This window comes from Drosophila subpulchrella, chromosome 2R (genome assembly GCF_014743375.2).
Source record: "Drosophila subpulchrella strain 33 F10 #4 breed RU33 chromosome 2R, RU_Dsub_v1.1 Primary Assembly, whole genome shotgun sequence".
Taxonomy (NCBI): domain Eukaryota; kingdom Metazoa; phylum Arthropoda; class Insecta; order Diptera; family Drosophilidae; genus Drosophila; species Drosophila subpulchrella.
In genome coordinates, this window is record NC_050611.1 from 6,393,474 (window position 1) to 6,411,178 (window position 17,705).

General features: G+C 41.1%; 4 protein-coding genes across 13 annotated transcripts; 3 read left to right on the forward strand and 1 right to left on the reverse strand.

Moving 5' to 3' along the window:
* The first annotated feature begins 107 nt into the window (after positions 1-107).
* LOC119549962 (pancreatic triacylglycerol lipase) lies at positions 108-1,563 on the forward strand. Of its 2 annotated transcripts, none has more exons than XM_037858353.1 (5): positions 108-249; positions 308-514; positions 576-648; positions 709-884; positions 936-1,563. In XM_037858353.1, the coding sequence occupies exons 1-5, from the start codon at positions 108-110 to the stop codon at positions 1,364-1,366; spliced, it is 1,029 nt and encodes a 342-aa protein (XP_037714281.1). In that variant the 3' UTR covers positions 1,367-1,563. The 2 variants fall into 2 exon arrangements, with proteins under 2 accessions (XP_037714281.1, XP_037714282.1); XM_037858354.1 differs by having other exon boundaries at positions 142-249; positions 321-514.
* On the reverse strand, positions 1,510-5,233 carry LOC119549961 (nucleosome assembly protein 1-like 1). The gene is made up of 6 exons (XM_037858352.1): positions 5,100-5,233; positions 2,899-3,006; positions 2,346-2,814; positions 2,144-2,284; positions 1,895-2,083; positions 1,510-1,837 (listed from the first exon to the last, which is right to left on the reverse strand). Exons 2-6 carry the CDS (start codon positions 2,982-2,984, stop codon positions 1,610-1,612), a joined length of 1,113 nt encoding a protein of 370 aa, XP_037714280.1. The 5' UTR covers positions 2,985-3,006; positions 5,100-5,233; the 3' UTR covers positions 1,510-1,609.
* Positions 5,234-6,533: 1,300 nt separating this feature from the next.
* LOC119550835 (solute carrier family 12 member 6) lies at positions 6,534-15,846 on the forward strand. 9 transcript variants are annotated; one of them, XM_037859786.1, is made up of 22 exons: positions 6,534-6,667; positions 7,919-8,074; positions 9,876-10,067; positions 10,411-10,544; positions 10,603-10,685; positions 10,741-10,843; positions 10,907-11,012; positions 11,075-11,204; positions 11,268-11,386; positions 11,448-11,666; positions 11,723-11,879; positions 11,934-12,193; positions 12,258-12,510; positions 12,571-12,933; positions 12,992-13,178; positions 13,239-13,454; positions 13,522-13,629; positions 13,944-13,997; positions 14,788-14,880; positions 15,206-15,339; positions 15,399-15,538; positions 15,598-15,846. In XM_037859786.1, exons 2-22 carry the CDS (start codon positions 7,939-7,941, stop codon positions 15,687-15,689), a joined length of 3,279 nt encoding a protein of 1,092 aa, XP_037715714.1. In that variant the 5' UTR covers positions 6,534-6,667; positions 7,919-7,938; the 3' UTR covers positions 15,690-15,846. The 9 variants fall into 9 exon arrangements, with proteins under 9 accessions (XP_037715714.1, XP_037715715.1, XP_037715719.1 ...); XM_037859787.1 differs by having other exon boundaries at positions 7,919-8,050; positions 15,598-15,739; XM_037859789.1 differs by lacking the exons at positions 6,534-6,667; positions 7,919-8,074 and adding exons at positions 8,771-9,042; positions 9,584-9,742 and having other exon boundaries at positions 15,598-15,739.
* Positions 15,847-15,964: 118 nt separating this feature from the next.
* On the forward strand, positions 15,965-17,676 carry LOC119550837 (WD repeat-containing protein 47). Its single transcript, XM_037859803.1, has 5 exons — positions 15,965-16,226; positions 16,374-16,531; positions 16,593-16,995; positions 17,058-17,281; positions 17,336-17,676. Exons 1-5 carry the CDS (start codon positions 16,191-16,193, stop codon positions 17,559-17,561), a joined length of 1,047 nt encoding a protein of 348 aa, XP_037715731.1. The 5' UTR covers positions 15,965-16,190; the 3' UTR covers positions 17,562-17,676.
* Positions 17,677-17,705: the final 29 nt, after the last annotated feature.

Here is a 17,705-nt window from a genome sequence, read left to right on the forward strand (position 1 = left end):
AACCGAAAGTATCGATTTAAAAAAATCAACATTGATTTCCCATCCCGATTTATATGGAGTTTGTACTGTTATTACCTTTTCACTTTCTTTAAATAATCTAGATAAATATGCAATTGTTCAGTATTTTTAACTCATTCTTGACGTTATTAGTCTTTCAACTTTTATTTAATGGATCCTATTCCAAACTGAACCTTAAATATGCAATCTTAAGGCAAAAGCAAGCACACAACTCACAAAATGACACTATTGGTACGCACTTAAAAGAAAGTTGTAGTTCGATCACCTTATGCCGAAATTTCTTATCAAGCATATCAACACAGAATCAAACATGACGCTCAAAAGACCATGCGAGTTATTTTCTATAAGAACAACAACAAAACTCTGGAAACGTCAGCCTATGACGATTTCTATGATCTTAAGAGGTCAGGTTGTTCAGCTTCGGACAAGTTTGCCATAGTTTTACATGGTTGGATTCAAAGTTGCTCTGACGAATGGGCATTAACACTAATTGACAGTAAGCATATGGTAATTTTCCTTAATGGAATTGCTTTAATCTAAATTTACCAATGTTCCAGGGCTAAGTTATTACCGTGGCGGGTGTGTGATATGCATTGACTACAGTGTGGTAGCTAGTTCCTCATACATGCGGTAAGTTAATGCTTAACATGGTGAACTAAAATATAAATTCCAATTCCCTAACTTGTAAAGGTTATACACAAACTTTGATACCCTAACTGGAGCCATATCGTCCATTATCTTAACACTCTTTAAGCAGGGATTTGACCCAAAACGCGGCTATATGTTTGGTTTTAGCTTCGGCGGTCAACTAGCTTCAGCAGTAGGAAGATCTTTGTGGCCTAATCACATAATCGAAAGCATAGACAGTTAGTATTTGAAATAATTTTCAAACCCAAATAATTACACCTGAATTTCAGCATGTGACATGGCCGGACCCGGATTCGATCCCATTGCAGTGGACCATTCTAAGGCCGGAAAACATGTCCAGTGCTTTCATTCGAGTCGCGATAAGGGCACCTTGGTCTACTCCTGCCACCGGAACATTATGCTGGGCAGCTGTGGACTGAAACAGCCTTCCGTGGCCAGTCAACTTCACTTGGGGAGTCATGGTCTCTGCGTCGATATATACATCAACACATTCGACTATCCCTTCTACGCCGTAAACTCGACCCCGGCGGAGTGCTTTACCTGGCAAAAATCAGCCAAGATACCAGATGGCTACACGGTGGGCTACGAGGAAAACTTCGACAGTCATGTCTCTGGGCAAATCTTTGTGCCAACTAGTCTGCATTACCCATACAATTTGTCCAAGAAGCAGCTTAGGCTTTTGTCTAAAACTAGTGGCTAAAAAGGCCATTAACCTTCATACAATTATTAGAACATTAGGAAAGTTTAGTTCAGACCAAGAATAATTACCTCAACAGATTAAATTTTTAATCAAAGCCAACTGAATTAAAATATCGTGTGCGATTTATTAGAATTCAGCTCATATCGTTTGTAGTTAAGTTTTAATTCACCAAAAATATATTTCAAATCAAATTTGAATTAGGTATATACATTATATCGGTAAACCAGCCATTTATCAAGTTGCCTATTGATTCGGGCAGTCGTTGGGCGACTGTTTCTTGTTGCCGGCAGGCTTTGGGCCCTTTGCTGGCGGAGCATCATCGTCGTCATACTCATCCTCTTCGTTCTCGTCAAACTCCTCCTCATCCTCGTCGTCCTCATCATCGACAATGTCGCCAGTGTAGTAAAGCACAGCTTTTGGAATAATTCTGGCGCGCAAGAAGTGACCAATTTCGAAATCGGTGGCCAGTATCTGAAATACACAAGTTAGCAGAAAGCCAAGAGGTGAGTACTGCCAGGGCGAACTAACCTGCTGAGATTCGTCATCAATTTCTTCCTTGTCGGTTGGAACCTCTGGTGGGTTGAAGAAATTGAAGAAGGAATCCGTTGGGACCTGCTTGACAATGGTGCGCACAGCGCCACGCTCCTTGTGCTTCTGCTTCTTGCGGATGGTCTTCACAGTCAGGTTCATCTTCTTCTCCCAGTTGATGGTGCACCCCTACAATTGGTATTATTTCGATTAAGCAGCCATTGGTGTTTGCTAGAAGAGTTTCCATACCGTGCACTTGTAAATCTCTGGGCCTTCGAATGCGAACGGATCGTCGGGATCCACGGTGGACTTCAGAACGTACTGTTTTGTAAGCACAGAGTTGGTGAAGTACTCGTTCTTGTCGAAATGGAACTCCAAGGTGTACGAGTGCTGAGGGACAAGATAAAGTGGCTTAGCATGCAGAAAGACTGGAAGATAGACTATAACTTACTCCATTATCGTACTTGATGGAAATATCGATCAGCTTGCGCATGGCTGGCTCGTCGTGGGGCTGCACCATCTCGGAGAGAATGGCCGTGTTGCGGAACACCGTCAGCCAGAAGCCGGGAATGCCCTTGGCGTCCTGGGGAATACTTTTCAAACTCTTAAGCGCTTCCCTGAAGTGCTCGGCATCGCCCTCGTTGTCGGTCAACGGCTCCGGCTCCTTCCACTTTGGTTTCTCCTCGGCGGGATCCACCTTGCCCTCGACGACCTCCTTGCGCTTGTCAAACAGCGGCTGGTATTGGACCTGGTACTTCTGCTCCAGCTTGTAGACCTCTTCGAAGAACTCGGCCTCGATTTTCAGGTGCTCCAGTTGCAGATTTTTCAGGAACACAATCCGGTTCTGCACCGGAGCCGGCAGAGACTTGACCATTTCCTGCAGATACTGGCGCCGCAGAACCGAGTTCATGTAGGCCGGCCTATTTGGGTTTTGAATTGAGATTGGGATTGAGTTATAGGTCGTCCTTGTTTCGCTGCCAAAATGTCGTCACCACTCTACTCACATCGACTGGCAGTCGGAGCCAGACTTCTCGTCCTCGATTTCGTTGCAGGACTCGGTGTCCACGTTTCCTTCAGCTGGAGCGTCCATTGTTCAATAAATGCCGATTTCACTGAAAGATTAAAAACTCTCTTAGTTTTTCATTGCGCCTTTGATGTACATATTTACAAGTGATGTACAGACTGATGTACACATGCATATGTGCAGATTCTTATACAGAAAATTGCAACTGTGAAGGAATCCCAGACTGAGGCACATGCAAGACCAGAGCTACAGTGGCGGACAAAAGTCTACGAACGACGCCCTTTCTTGGAGTTTATCCACTCCTATAGATTTTACAGGAAAAGTAATGATGCAGTTTTGTCTTAAATGGTAATAATATACCAAAACCAAAATTTTATTCTTTTTCATAAAGTACTTTAAGAGTTACAAACTAAAAACTTAAAAAAGGCACTGACAAAAGTGTACGTACGATTTGTTGGACAGCTGTTTCTCCTGTTTTTTCCAGCTAAAACCTAATGGCAAAGTACCGTTTAGTTTTGTTTTATGCTTTTCTTAGTAATTGGCGTTGGTTTTATTTCATTTCATCACTTGAAGAACGATACAATCGCGAAAATGTCTCCCCGAAAGGAAATTTCTCTTCCTGTGCGAGAATTAGTTATAAAACATAGGAAAGAAAATAAATCTTTCGCCGAAATTGGTAGATTGTTAAATTTAAGCAAATCGACGGTGCATACAATTTGTAAAAATTTCCAAGAATCGAAGAAATTGGAAAGTAAGCCGCGCAGTGGCCGTCCAAAAAAGCTTAGTCGTAGGGACATCTCCTTCATCCGCCATGAAGTAAATCAAAACCCCAAGGTACATGCAACCAATTTGGCCCAGGAGATAGCTGAAAGGTCCAAAATTGTTGTCCACTCACGCACTATAACACGGACTCTCAACAATGAAGGATTCCACAGCAGAACTCCTCGCAAGAAACCTCTCATAAGCGAGAAAAACCGTGCACTTCGTTTGGAATTCGCTAAAAAGCATCTAAACAAAGATATGGAGTTCTGGAAAAGGGTTTTGTTTACTGATGAGTCCAAGTATAATATATTTGGGTACGATGGAAAAGCGAAAGTTTGGAGAAAACCCAATACAGCCATGGATCCGAAGCATCTTATTCCGACCGTAAAGCACGGTGGTGGAAGTGTCATGGTGTGGGGAGCAGTAGCAGCCTCGGGAGTTGGAAATTTGGTCTTCGTCGAGGGTATCATGGATCGCTTTCAGTATAAGACCATACTAGAAAATAATTTGAAAGCCTCTGTGGACAAATTAAGCCTCGGTGCGAGCTGGATATTTCAACAGGATAACGATCCCAAGCACACGGCGAAGATCATAAAGGATTGGCTGCTCTATTATGCTCCCCGGCAATTATATTCACCACCACAAAGCCCGGACTTAAATATTATAGAGCACGTATGGGAAATATTGGAAAGAAAAATTCGAAAACACGCCATAAGTAGTGCTCCCATGCTTAAAGAGAGGCTCCAAGAGGAGTGGGCCAAAATAACAAGTGAAGAGCTGGAAAATTTGGCTGCTTCAATGCCCAGACGACTGCAGGCAGTTATTGATGCCCATGGTGGTCCAACAAAATATTAACTTTGTTTCTTAAATAAATAATATATCATATAAGTGCCAAAAAAGAAATCGTACGTACACTTTTGTCAGTGCCTTTTTTAAGTTTTTAGTTTGTAACTTTAAAAGTAGTTTATGAAAAAGAATAAAATTTTTGTTTTAGTATATTATTACCATTTAAAACAAAACTGCATCATTACTTTTCCTGTAAAATCTATAGGAGTGGGTAAACTCCAAAAAAGAGGGTCGTTCGTAGACTTTTGTCCGCCACTGTACATATTTATTTGAGCAGCTAAATATTATAGAACTAATATTACAATTCGCACACATCGAAGGGCGTTTTAAAAACTAATACGCCATTCGGTCGGCAGGCAAAAATGTGTGCGAGTGTGTGAGTGTGCATGTGCGATTCAATCAAATTACCATACATTGCGTTCTTGGAAAACACGTGGTGAAGCAAATAATGCTCGTTTTAGGCGGAATTCCAGGGTGAATATCAACTTTGACTATATGAAACGCTTGCTCTTTGTTGGGCAGTTAGTTAGCAACCCCTACTAACCGCTAATCACACAGAAATTCGCAACTTACCTTCAGTTGGAACAGACGCACGATGGGCACCGCAACGAAAATGTTTAAAAAGGAACGCTTCGGTTCGTGGGTGAGGAGTCCATTTTCTTTGGAAAGGGGCTATTTAACGCCAGCCGACGGCCACACTAACTTTCTTACCCGAGACACACTCCCGCGGTTTCGATACTTTTGGCTTTAATTAAACTTGACATTAATAATTAATCATGTTCACCGATTGGCTTTGTATAAGTTTATAATTTCCATTACTAAAAAATATATAAAGATATTTTTTTTGGTAATTTGCATATTAATTGGAATATTTTAACAGTTTTTATCAAATTCAAATTTAATCTTATTAAAAAAATAAGTAACTTTAATATTTTTAAGACATGATAGCTATAAATCTATATTTCATTTAAAAAATCTTCTTTGTTTTAGGCAAGAAAATAAATATTAAATAAAGGAGAATGTTCCTTTCAGCCATGCACACACCCATTTCGCGTACCATCTTTGGTGAGAGTTATCGATTTAATTTTTTTTGGCTCTTATAACTAATATATTTAACAAACAAACTACAGTTTCTTACTTCTAATTTTAGGACCTTAAAATTTTAAAAAATGTCAGTTTAAGATCTTGGGTAGAGCAAATTAATCATTATTCTTTGTATCGATACTATCGGTAAGGCCAAAAAAAGAAATAAAGAAAGCTGTGTTTTAAAATTTTACTTCCTCTATGTATTTAAATATAACTAAATACTTTTTATTGAAATACCATTATTTTTAAAAGATCTGTAAATATAAAATCGTACAGTTCCCGTGCTCTTCCGATCAAGATGTTTCGAAATGTTTCCATAGGAACTATCGCATAAGCCCTTCAGCACTATGTAAATAAATAAATTCTCTACATTGCCTATTTTAAAGTGTTTTGCATATTATAAACCATGGCCTATGTTCATTCCACCAAAATATTTTACGAATTATTAAGAGTCACCCCAAAAATCTCAAAATTTTCCCAATATACGTTTGTAGCTGTGGACATCTGGAAGATAAATCCTTAATACGAAATTTTAGATTCGAAAATATATTTTTTTATGTGGCCAAAAAATGCATATTTATATACACATCCACATCAGCACACACTTATAGCTATCAGACTCTTTTAGCCGCCTTATAAACTTTGCAAAGAAACAGTAATTTTCGGCGTTCACAAAAAGGCGAGAAGGAAATTATTATAAGATGGTATGGTATCATGGGTGCTAATTGCAATAAATATATCACTGGCGGACTTTTTTCCAAAATACAATCGGTATTAATGCGTCCCCTATGCGTTACATTTGATTTCAATTAGACTTTTCATTAATACAACAGTTTCCCCCAACTCGCGATTCCAAAGTATATACAGTGGAAAATCATTTTGTATTACTCATGCGCCTTTAATATGATAGTTTTATTTTATTCGTACAATTGAAAAGTTCACTAAACAATAAGCTGGAGAGGAGGCGCCTCAAATAAATAAATATATAAGCAGAAAGGACGTTAGTTAGCCTAAGTGGATCGACGGTGAAAAGCGAGTTCAAGGCGCTTGCTCAAGTAAATGAAATAAAATTTCGCTGCGCGTAAACATTACATTTTCCCCGAGCCAAAAGCATTCCCGATTTCGTCTGTATGTATGGCTGATTGTTTAGTGCTGCACGATGTGATTTTACTATATCCACGGATCGAAATCGAACCCTTCGGCTTGATAGACGTTAGATAATACGCGCTTTTTCATCCAGTTTTTGGTTCTGGTTCTACGTGCGTCGCTCATCCTTAACTACATACAAATGCTATGTATGTAGATATGGATGTATCTGCATGCACTTCTTTGTGTTCCATGTAGACCTATATTTACGTTAATCTATGGAACGATTTCGTGTGTATGTGGGGTTCAGAGCGCCCCCAATCGATGAGAACAGATTTATGCACTTATCAATGAACTAGACCCCCACTTTGGCCATCTGTTTAGCTCGTTTTCGGGTCAAAATCGGGATGAGAACCGATCTTGATAAGGCTGAGCATATAATACATACATTCCGATGGAGCAAGTGTATCTATTTGGATTGATAGCGGGAACTATTTCCAACTTATCCCCAAATTCGCTGCTAGTACATGAGTATATTGTTGTTTATTTATCAGTCTTGGCTAAAATTACAGTGGCGGTGAATAATCCTCGCACGGTCGAAAACCCGCCGGAATGTCCGTGATACTTGTTGTTCAGAAACTTACAGAGCTGTTATATAACAGTTAAAATTCGAAATCATATCTTGGGTAGTAACAAAGTCATATCTTATATAACAAAACCCGTGACATAACACCCCAGAACCGTACTAAATAGCTGTTATCTTATGTTCACAATACAGAGTGTAAACCGATTAGCGCAAAAAGATCGAAAACAACTTTTTATCTGACCTAAAAAGTGAAGCATAAATCGAAGGTGCAATTTTTCTTTTCGTTTAGTCATCTACTAATTTTAATAGTCATGTGATAGTAACTTATATTATGCAAATAATGTGATGCATACTTTCGATCACGGGTTATCATACTCATTTGAGGTGTGGCAGGAATAAAAAAGTATAGTCTTAACAGTTTATTGGCTTTCGGGTTTATGGGAATTCGGAACCGACCAAAATAGAATCATTATCGGCGGAAAGTAAACTACCTTACTTAAAAGTTTATCGGTTACTGGGCTTATGTGAATCCGGAACCAACGCAGGTCGACTTATGATCGTCGGGAATGCTTTTGATCTTTGATTTTTAGTTTCCTGATAAGGTCTTAATGATATGAACTGATTTTGATTTCAGAGTGCCTTACATCCAGAAATATGCCAGATAGATTTCAAGTCACAAAAGCAGACGAAGACACCGCGTTGGACTATAATCAAGATGAATCTGCGAGTGGAAAACTTCTCGGAGACATCCACGACGAAACCCTAGGTGAGAACTATGGGACCTATGCTGGTAAGGATGTTTATTTTTTATTTTGATAATTTTAAAGGGAATACTAATATAGGAGGTAATTTCTAAGAGATACTAAGGTATTATTATTATTTAGAAAGTTAAGAACTTGGAATACATTGAAATCAATATAATTATAATATATTAGTTAATTTCGAAGAGATGAAAGGCAATTCGATCTGTTTTCTTGTATAGACCTCTTTGTATTTCGGTAATCTATCTTTGTACCGGACGGCTATTCGGTTCCTTTCCCCCGAGTGGCTACTGTAAGCCCAGATAGAGCTTACGGGCCTGCAATCCTATATCCTGCGCTGCCCCAGTTGCCCGAGTCCAGGATGTCCTGCTGACACATTTCGTCGCAGCTGTAAGCCAAAGCTCGTTGTACCTGTGGAAAGCTTTCGGAAAGAGAGCCGCCCAGGCGGCGCAGCTTTTCCCTTGGATTTTCGTGTTCCCTTCCAGCGGATGCTGGGCGAGAGTGGCTGGATGGGTGGTGGGCTGCTCGGAGCTGGGATGCTGGCTCCTGGCCTGGCCAAGTCCCGCCAGCCCAGCGGGCTGTAGGCCAAGAAATGTACACCTGCAATGGCGCTCTCCACTCTTTTCAGCATCGCTCTCGCTCTCGAAGAAGAGTGTGTGTGTATTAAAAATGTGTGTAGACAAAAGCTTTCGATTTCATCTCAATTGAACGCTCAGGGTCCTGGGCAACATAATTTTTATTCGGCCGAATACCAACAGTTTTCTTAGTTTTTCTATTAATCCGAACGAAAAGTAGCATACATCTGAGCGTTTTCGCTCGCTTAAAACCTAAATAATTTTAGAAAGAATCTTCTTTCAAATAATACAACAAAAAAATATAAAAAAAAACATGAAAAACCAGTTCTTTTTGAGCACCTTTAACAAATAACATACTTTTAACAATCGACGAAATTCTAACAATAATCAAATACATGAATAAAAGTGCGTTCAATTACAAAGTGTGTGCCCTTTCAGTAGACCACAAATCTGGGGACTCGAGCTCTCGAGTTCGAGAATTTCCACTTCCCCTGCATTCCCATATAAAAGCGCCAAGAGCTATTCATTTCGTAACAATTTTCAGAGCAGCATTCGTTTTCTATGCATTTTGTCAGCTCGAGAGCCGCATTACAGTGAAAAATAAAGACTTTACGGCATTTATTTACCGCCCCACGATGACGGCCTGAAAATCCTTGACCTAAATTAATCGGTTACATATTTTTTTTTTGTCCGAGCTGGCACAATTTTCGTAGCTGCGAATGCACAGCATCCCTCTTTCCGCCTTTGAATTTTAAATCCGCACTCACCTCCGAAGTCCTGGGGCATTTCCCGATTAAGAAGTCCTTTCCGAAAACCCAAATCTCGAGTATATAAGCACACACGTCCTTAGACATGTGAATATACACCGAATCGGCCACGCCTTTCGGTTATATAATGCCGACGCGTAGAGCTCCTCCTTAAAAAAACCCAGCCATGCCCATTTAATTCTCGTCCACAATCTAGTGTTACCTAATTTTAAGTGAAAAAAGTGCAATCTAGAGCAAGGGTTTGAAGCCAAACATAACGTTAACATGCAAAGTAACAGTGCAAAAGATGATTCGGATGAAATGGAAATAATACCATCCGAACACAATGGTACAGTTCACGACAACAAAAATGAAGGTATGTTCGGGATCAGTGAATAGTTACTTTTATTTATAGTTATATAGATTTATATAAGTTAGCATGTAGAATTTTAGGAGATTACATAATATGGGATTCTACAACTTAAGCATATCTTATGTGTTCCTTTCAGACTCAGGTGATATCCACAGGGCTGAAGAAAACCAGAAGTCCAATATCGACCCAAATCTATATCTGTACGATGATGATTTGGAGACCAGGCCCCATATATCAACATTCATTTCATCAATTGCCAATTATGAAAACACGATACCAGCGGCCACCGATCCCGATGCAAAGCCGGCAGCTCCATCGGCTCGAATGGGTATGTTCGCCGCGAATTAATTAACTTACTTGTTTCTTGTTTCTCATATTGAAAGGCACATGAATCAGACAATGGAAATGCAATGTTCGCAGCCCGACAAAGCTGCGAAAGAATGATTACTTTAATCCCATTTAAAGTGTTTTAACCTTCACTGTGCAACAATATAGAATAGCACTTGCAAAGGTGTCTAAAAGTAGGCAACAAAACATTATGAGTCTGAAAGTACAATGGATTTATTGCCTACTTTTAGACTTGTTTATAACTAATTCACTAAGGAAATCATTCCTCCATACATAACCTATTATGTTTTACTAACTGTGGTATTAAATGTTCTAACTTTAAGGTACCCTAATTGGAGTGTTCTTGCCATGCATTCAAAACATCTTTGGTGTCATATTGTTCATTCGGTTAACATGGGTTGTTGGAACGGCTGGCGCCGTGTGTGGATTCTTAATTGTTCTGACCTGCTGCTGTGTGGTAAGAGCACCTTGGAGTTACACCATCCAATTTGGCCACATTTCCATTCCTATTCCAGACAATGCTTACTGCGATCTCGATGTCGGCCATTGCAACGAATGGAGTGGTACCGGCGGGAGGAAGTTACTTTATGATATCACGGTAATTACAACGATATTTTATGAAGTGTTCAGTTTAATAGTACCATTAAACACAGATCCCTGGGCCCTGAATTCGGTGGAGCGGTGGGAATGCTGTTCTATACGGGAACCACTTTAGCAGCGGCGATGTACATCGTTGGTGCCGTGGAAATCGTATTGGTGAGTTAAAAACTCCCATTTAAGCTGAAAAAGTTCCATTACTTAATTATTCATTGCCTACAGACATACATGGCGCCGTGGGCATCAATATTTGGGGACTTCACCAAGGATGCTGACGCGATGTATAACAATTTCAGGGTCTACGGCACTTTGCTGCTCATTTTTATGGGTGAGTTAATCTTAAGGCCCAGTAGTAAGGAGTAAACTTTAATGTCCCGCCGTTAAATCAAGGTCTCATTGTGTTCGTGGGCGTGAAATTCGTCAATAAGTTCGCAACGGTGGCCCTGGCCTGTGTCATTCTGTCGATAATAGCGGTGTATGTGGGAATATTTGACAATATCCATGGCAACGAAAAGCTATAGTAAGTGCCCTAATGCCACCGGTATTGCCTTTGAATGGCCACTTAAGCTCCGTTTGATTGCAGCATGTGTGTTCTGGGTAAACGACTCTTGAAGGATATCCCACTTGACAATTGCACAAAGGAAGACTCCTTCATGCGCGACATATACTGCCCAGATGGTAAATGCGAGGAATACTTCCTAGGTAAGGCCTATTGAAAGTGCTCTCTGTACCCTAACTACAAAGCTCTCTCCTGGGTCAACAGCTAACAACGTGACCAAAGTCAAGGGAATCAAGGGATTGGCTAGTGGAGTTTTCTACGACAACATTTGGCCCTCGTTTTTGGAGAACGGTCAGTTCATATCCTATGGAAAGAATGCTGTTGACATCGAGAACACCAATGGCCAGTCTTACAATCAAATCATGGCCGATATTACCACCTCGTTCACCCTTCTTATCGGCATCTTCTTCCCATCGGTCACAGGTTGGTACTATCTTGCATATAGAAATCCTAAGCTATATAACACCTTTTATAAACAGGCATTATGGCTGGATCCAACCGATCGGGTGACCTGGCTGACGCCCAGAAAAGCATACCCATCGGAACGATATGTGCCATTCTGACCACCAGCACAGTTTACTTATCCAGCGTTATGTTCTTCGCCGGCACTGTGGATAATCTCCTGCTGAGGGATAAGTGAGTAGTATTGAGAAAGTGACTATGGGTTAACTTAAAACCCTTTTATTTCAGATTCGGTCAATCCATCGGTGGCAAATTGGTCGTGGCCAACATTGCCTGGCCAAACCAGTGGGTCATTTTGATTGGCTCTTTCCTGTCCACCTTGGGAGCTGGTCTGCAAAGTTTAACCGGTGCCCCCCGTCTGCTGCAGGCGATTGCCAGGGATGAGATTATCCCCTTCCTGGCTCCCTTTGCCAAGTCATCCAGTCGTGGCGAACCCACCCGGGCACTGCTCCTGACCATCGTCATTTGCCAGGGCGGCATTCTCTTGGGTAAGCCAGAGAGCTCAGCATTTTTATTGTGATTATGATATAACCATACCCTCTATGATCACAGGAAATGTGGACTTGCTGGCACCGCTGCTGTCCATGTTCTTCCTCATGTGCTACGGCTTTGTTAACCTGGCCTGCGCCGTGCAAACCCTGCTGAGGACTCCCAACTGGAGACCCCGCTTCAAGTTCTACCACTGGAGCTTGTCGCTGATCGGCCTGACGCTGTGCATATCAGTCATGATCATGACCTCCTGGTACTTCGCACTGATTGCCATGGGAATGGCCATCATCATCTACAAATACATAGAGTACCGAGGGTAAGTGATTCAGAGGTAAATGAATATAGCCGGAACAACAAGTAATCCTCCACATTGCAGTGCCGAGAAGGAGTGGGGTGATGGCATTCGTGGAATGGCCCTTACCGCCGCCAGGTACTCGCTCCTCCGCCTGGAGGAAGGCCCACCGCATACGAAAAATTGGCGTCCCCAAATTTTGGTGCTTTCGAAGCTCAACGATAACCTCTTGCCAAAGTATAGGAAGATATTCTCCTTTGCCACCCAGCTGAAAGCTGGCAAGGGATTGACGATTTGTGTGTCTGTGATAAAGGGCGACCACACCAAGATAACCAACAAAGCCGTGGATGCCAAGTCCACGCTGCGCAAATACATGACCGACGAGAAGGTGAAGGGATTCTGCGATGTTCTGGTGTCCCAGCAGATTGGCGAGGGCCTCAGTTCGGTGTAAGTATAATAACTAAGCTTGATAACTAAAAAATAAGTAACTAAACTCTTATCCCAGTATCCAAACCATCGGACTGGGAGGCATGAAGCCCAACACAGTCATCATCGGATGGCCGTACAGCTGGCGCCAGGAGGGCAGGAATAGCTGGAAGACCTTCATCCAAACGGTCCGCACAGTGGCCGCCTGCCACATGGCTCTCATGGTGCCCAAGGGCATCAACTTTTACCCAGAATCAAACCACAAAGTAGTATTTACCGCTCCGAAAACGTAGTCTTCGTGGTGTAACCTCCCTAACCTCTTTCAGATCGGTGGCAACATTGATATCTGGTGGATTGTCCACGATGGTGGTCTGCTCATGTTGCTGCCCTTCCTGCTGAAGCAACACCGCACCTGGCGCAATTGCAAGCTAAGGATCTTCACAGTTGCTCAAATCGAGGACAACTCGATTCAAATGAAGAAGGATCTAAAGACATTCCTTTACCATCTCCGAATCGAGGCCGATGTCGAAGTTGTTGAGATGGTATGATCTTATATTTGGCAAAACTGAAATCCCCTTATCCTGATATCTTTCTTATTGCAATCTGCAGAACAACAGCGATATTTCCGCTTACACCTACGAGCGGACTTTGATGATGGAACAGCGTAATCAGATGCTGAGAGCATTAGGTTTAAATAAGAAAGAAAACTCCAAAGTGGTAAGTGGTCAATATTTGAGCAGACTCTCAATCACACCATTTATACTTCTTCGAACTGAAGATGGTCCATACATTCAACTCATTCTTGTTTTGTTTATACGGCCATAATGCACATTTAGTCTTTCATTTACTTAAATCTTTATTAGCATAGTTCTTATATTCGTTCGTTTTGAAGGTTGCGTATTTTGATTTGAGTAATTGTTGAGAGGAATCCATCTTGCCCTTTGTTTCTCATGTATCTCCAATTTCCATATCATATTACTATCTGAGATCCAAATTAAAATTTTACACTTTATATATTTAAAAATCAAAAGGTTCAGACTATAATGGACTTTAAGGAAACACCCAGTGATAATAAATTGTCTTTGGTAAAGAGTATAAACAGAATGACTATATTGATATATCAAGATACAAACTTTTCATTGCCCGAACCTTGTATGAAACCTGATTGTATGTGTCTCATCACTACATTTTTCGGCAGGAGCAAGTGGCTCCCTTCATCTTCATACATATCATAAACCTCTATGTGTTGTGTCAATGTGATGTTGCTAATGCTCACCCTCCTATCTATTATAACTCTATCAAATTGTAACTTATTCTCAACACCCTCTATTGGACTTGCTTTATAAGTAGCCGGTATCAGCAGAATGTCAGGGTCTTTTAAAGTGACAAAAAAAAAATCTACCTATCCGAAACTTAATATAATTGTTTAAAAACAAAATTAAATTTTTTCAAGAAGTGGTTATTGCTATAAATACATATCTAGTTTGATGTACTTTTTTAATTTGAAAGCTTTTTAAATAATAAGACACATGCTTATAGAATATTAATTGCACAAACTTGGAGCTTCGCCCTAACGTATTTATATATAAATTGAAATGGTGTCAGAAGTGTACGGAAATACATCAATTGTTCGTTATTGCCAGAAGAAGGTTTTATAAAAGAAACTTGGGAAAACCCTCTAGAAATTTAGAATTTTGTTTGCGAGTTCGCTAGTATATAAATGATATCCTAAAAATTAGTGCCGAACAATCCAGTCAAATATAACTTAGCTGCTTTGCAGTTTGCATCCCGAGAATAGTTAATCCCTTCTCTGATATTGGCCTCTCTACTCTTCTGCAACCTATTTTCTCATACTCCTCATGGTAACATTTTCAGGTTCAAACAATTGTAGACCACCATTATGACGCCACCAAAACGGCGTCTAAAGTTCGCTTCGCCGATCCAACTATAGAAGAAATACAACATCACGTATGTACTGCTTATTGATTTTGATTTACCATTGTCTCTAATCTTTCGATAATACACATAAGAACATATATAAAGTTAAGTGAGATCAACGAGCTCATCAAATGTAAGCCCGAAACATTTTAATTTTAAACCATAATTCCATAGTAGTACATAAAATCGATTTTTAAGTTGACTTGAGCTATAAATTTATTGATATTTTGGCTTTTTAACATTGTTGATTTTACATGACTTTTGAGTTTTTGAAATCAACGGCACTTGTCATTCCAACCCGAGGACGTGAGGTGTTCTAGACATCTAATAACCTTTTTTGATTGTAATTACGCAGGATTCTCAGAACGACGAGAAACGTAACTCAATTGATTTGGATGGTCCCGAAAACGCGGACACACCCGAAACTACTTCTAACAAGGATGAATCGACAGAGAAAGCCGACGGAGACTTTAAGTCCAGTGTGAAACCGTACGGGAAAGCGTTTTTTACAAGCTATATGGTCTCCTAAAATATTTTATTTCCCACAGGGATGAGTTCAATGTTCGTCGCATGCACACAGCAATAAAACTAAATGAAGTTATTGTAGAAAAGTCACAGGACGCCCAGTTGGTCATAATGAATTTACCTGGACCACCTAGGGAAGTGAGAGCGGAGCGTGAAAGCAATTGTAAGATCCAAAAACAAAGGTTACAAGACGTATCCTTAACGTTCTCACCCCATTTTCAGATATGGAATTTCTGGAGGTATTAACAGAGGGCCTTGAAAAAGTGTTAATGGTTCGTGGAGGAGGCCGAGAAGTTATAACAATTTACTCTTAAGAGCATTAATCGCTCAATTTTATAAGAGTTCGCAACACTAGACAAGTTTAAGAATCAATCAAATTTTTAAAAGAAGGTTATTAATTTGTTATATTCAATCATATGTCCAAATATTTTATTTTTACGTAAATAAAATATCAAAAAATTGTAACAATAAGAAGGACTGTCGTTTCATTTGGTCGGGCTAAATTTCAGGTAAATACAAAACAGTTGCTGTGGTAACACCGCTTGGAGACGGGTAAATAACGTTTAAAATGTATCTACCTAACCTTCTACAAGGTAAAATCAACGTCTGTAAAATTAGATACATCTGGTAGATTGACCAACACTGGGGTTCGGTCTTTTCTCCCAACTTTTGTTATTTCAACCGTAGCGAGTTGTACGTTTTATTACCTTCGATGGCTTAGAGATTTCGGGGGCAAAATATACACGATCGAAATTCCTGAAAATACTCGAAATACGTTTCAAATACTCGGAAGATCTTCAGTAAATACTCCATTAATGAATTCGGAAACGAAAGACCTGGATTTGAGAAAGGTTTGAACGGCGTTGTCGTGTTACAGGTTCTTCTGTTTATTTTTAACACGCAAGCAACTTTTTGGTATCCAGCAAACAAAAGAGCCTAAACATATGCATTTGGGTTGATCGGAATACCATCTTTATTGACCATTTTCTCTGCCACAGGGCGATGTAGAAAGACCGCACTTCGAGGCAGTTACCACATTGTCGGACTCCCAGGCGATCCGTAGCGTTGACTTTCATCCGAATGGAAAGTTGTACGCGGTGGGCTCCAACTCCAAGACCTTTCGCATCTGCCAATACCCCCAGCTGTCCAAGCTAAGGTAATTAAAATATGAGGGCCTCGCTGACAGTTTAATTGGTTTTCCCCTAAATTATCTGAAGGCATGGCCAGCAGACGACGGTGTATCCACCATCCGTACTCTGCAAGCGGACGAAACACCATCGCGGATCCATATACTGCACCTGCTGGTCACGGGATGGGGAGCTCATTGCCACCGGATCGAATGACAAGACCATCAAGTACATGAGGTTCAACAACGACACCAACCAGTTGGTGGGTCACGAGATGGAGCTGAACATGCACGACGGCACGGTGCGGGACATGTGCTTCCTGGACGACTCGTCCACCAAGTCCAGACTTTTGGCCAGCGGCGGGGCAGGGGATTGCAAGATCTATATCACAGACTGCGGTTCGGGCACTCCCTTCCAGGCCTATAGTGGTCATACCGGCCACATTCTGTCCCTCTACAGCTGGAACAATGCGATGTTTGTGTCGGGATCTCAGGTGCGTCTTGAAGAGGATCCCTAAGCTACATGGGTACTACCATGAAATATGATTTTTTGCAGGACCAAACGATACGTTTCTGGGATCTGCGAGTAAACGTCTCTGTAAACACCTTGGATAACGAGCGAAAAGACGGTGGCCTGGAGAACTCGGCTGTAACCGCGGTTTGTGTGGATCCCACGGGCAGACTTCTGATTTCTGGACATGCTGATAGCTCTTGTATTCTGTACGACATCCGTGGCAATCGACCCATACAGCGTTTCTATCCCCACACCGCTGAAATAAGGTAGTGCTGATGATGAGACCATCTTTTGCATAGTATAACCCAAGTTTTTTCAAGGTGTGTCCGCTTCTCCCCATCCGCCTACTACATGCTGACTTGCAGCTACGACAATTCCATCCGCCTTACGGATCTGCAGGGCGACCTGGCCCACGAACTATCCTCCGTAGTGGTGGCGGAGCACAAGGATAAGGCCATCACCATCCGATGGCATCCAACCGAGTTCTCCTTCATCTCCACGTCCGCGGATAAGACGGCCACCTTATGGGCCCTACCGCCTTCGTAAGGGATACATCAGTGTTCTTATAACGGCTTTAACTTCGTTGTCAATATTGTATTTCTGCAGAATAGTTCAGACTGATCTAATTTATTAAATAAACCGCATTCCAAGAAAGTACCGATCTTTCATATGTAGCTGGGCTGCAACAAG

Coding starts and splice junctions, on each gene's coding strand:
- LOC119549962 (XM_037858353.1), top strand. CDS start 108: ATGCAATTGTTCAGTATTTTTAACTCATTCTTGACGTTATTAGTCTTT. Junction 250..307: donor CTCACAAAATGACACTATTG/GTACGCACTTAA, acceptor TTTCTTATCAAG/CATATCAACACAGAATCAAA. Junction 885..935: donor CATAATCGAAAGCATAGACA/GTTAGTATTTGA, acceptor CCTGAATTTCAG/CATGTGACATGGCCGGACCC.
- LOC119549961 (XM_037858352.1), bottom strand. CDS start 2,984: ATGGACGCTCCAGCTGAAGGAAACGTGGACACCGAGTCCTGCAACGAA. Junction 2,815..2,898: donor GGCTCCGACTGCCAGTCGAT/GTGAGTAGAGTG, acceptor AAACCCAAATAG/GCCGGCCTACATGAACTCGG. Junction 2,084..2,143: donor CAGAGATTTACAAGTGCACG/GTATGGAAACTC, acceptor TACCAATTGTAG/GGGTGCACCATCAACTGGGA.
- LOC119550835 (XM_037859786.1), top strand. CDS start 7,939: ATGCCAGATAGATTTCAAGTCACAAAAGCAGACGAAGACACCGCGTTG. Junction 11,205..11,267: donor CATGGCAACGAAAAGCTATA/GTAAGTGCCCTA, acceptor GTTTGATTGCAG/CATGTGTGTTCTGGGTAAAC. Junction 15,539..15,597: donor AGCGGAGCGTGAAAGCAATT/GTAAGATCCAAA, acceptor CCCCATTTTCAG/ATATGGAATTTCTGGAGGTA.
- LOC119550837 (XM_037859803.1), top strand. CDS start 16,191: ATGAATTCGGAAACGAAAGACCTGGATTTGAGAAAG. Junction 16,227..16,373: donor AAGACCTGGATTTGAGAAAG/GTTTGAACGGCG, acceptor TCTCTGCCACAG/GGCGATGTAGAAAGACCGCA. Junction 17,282..17,335: donor CCCCACACCGCTGAAATAAG/GTAGTGCTGATG, acceptor AGTTTTTTCAAG/GTGTGTCCGCTTCTCCCCAT.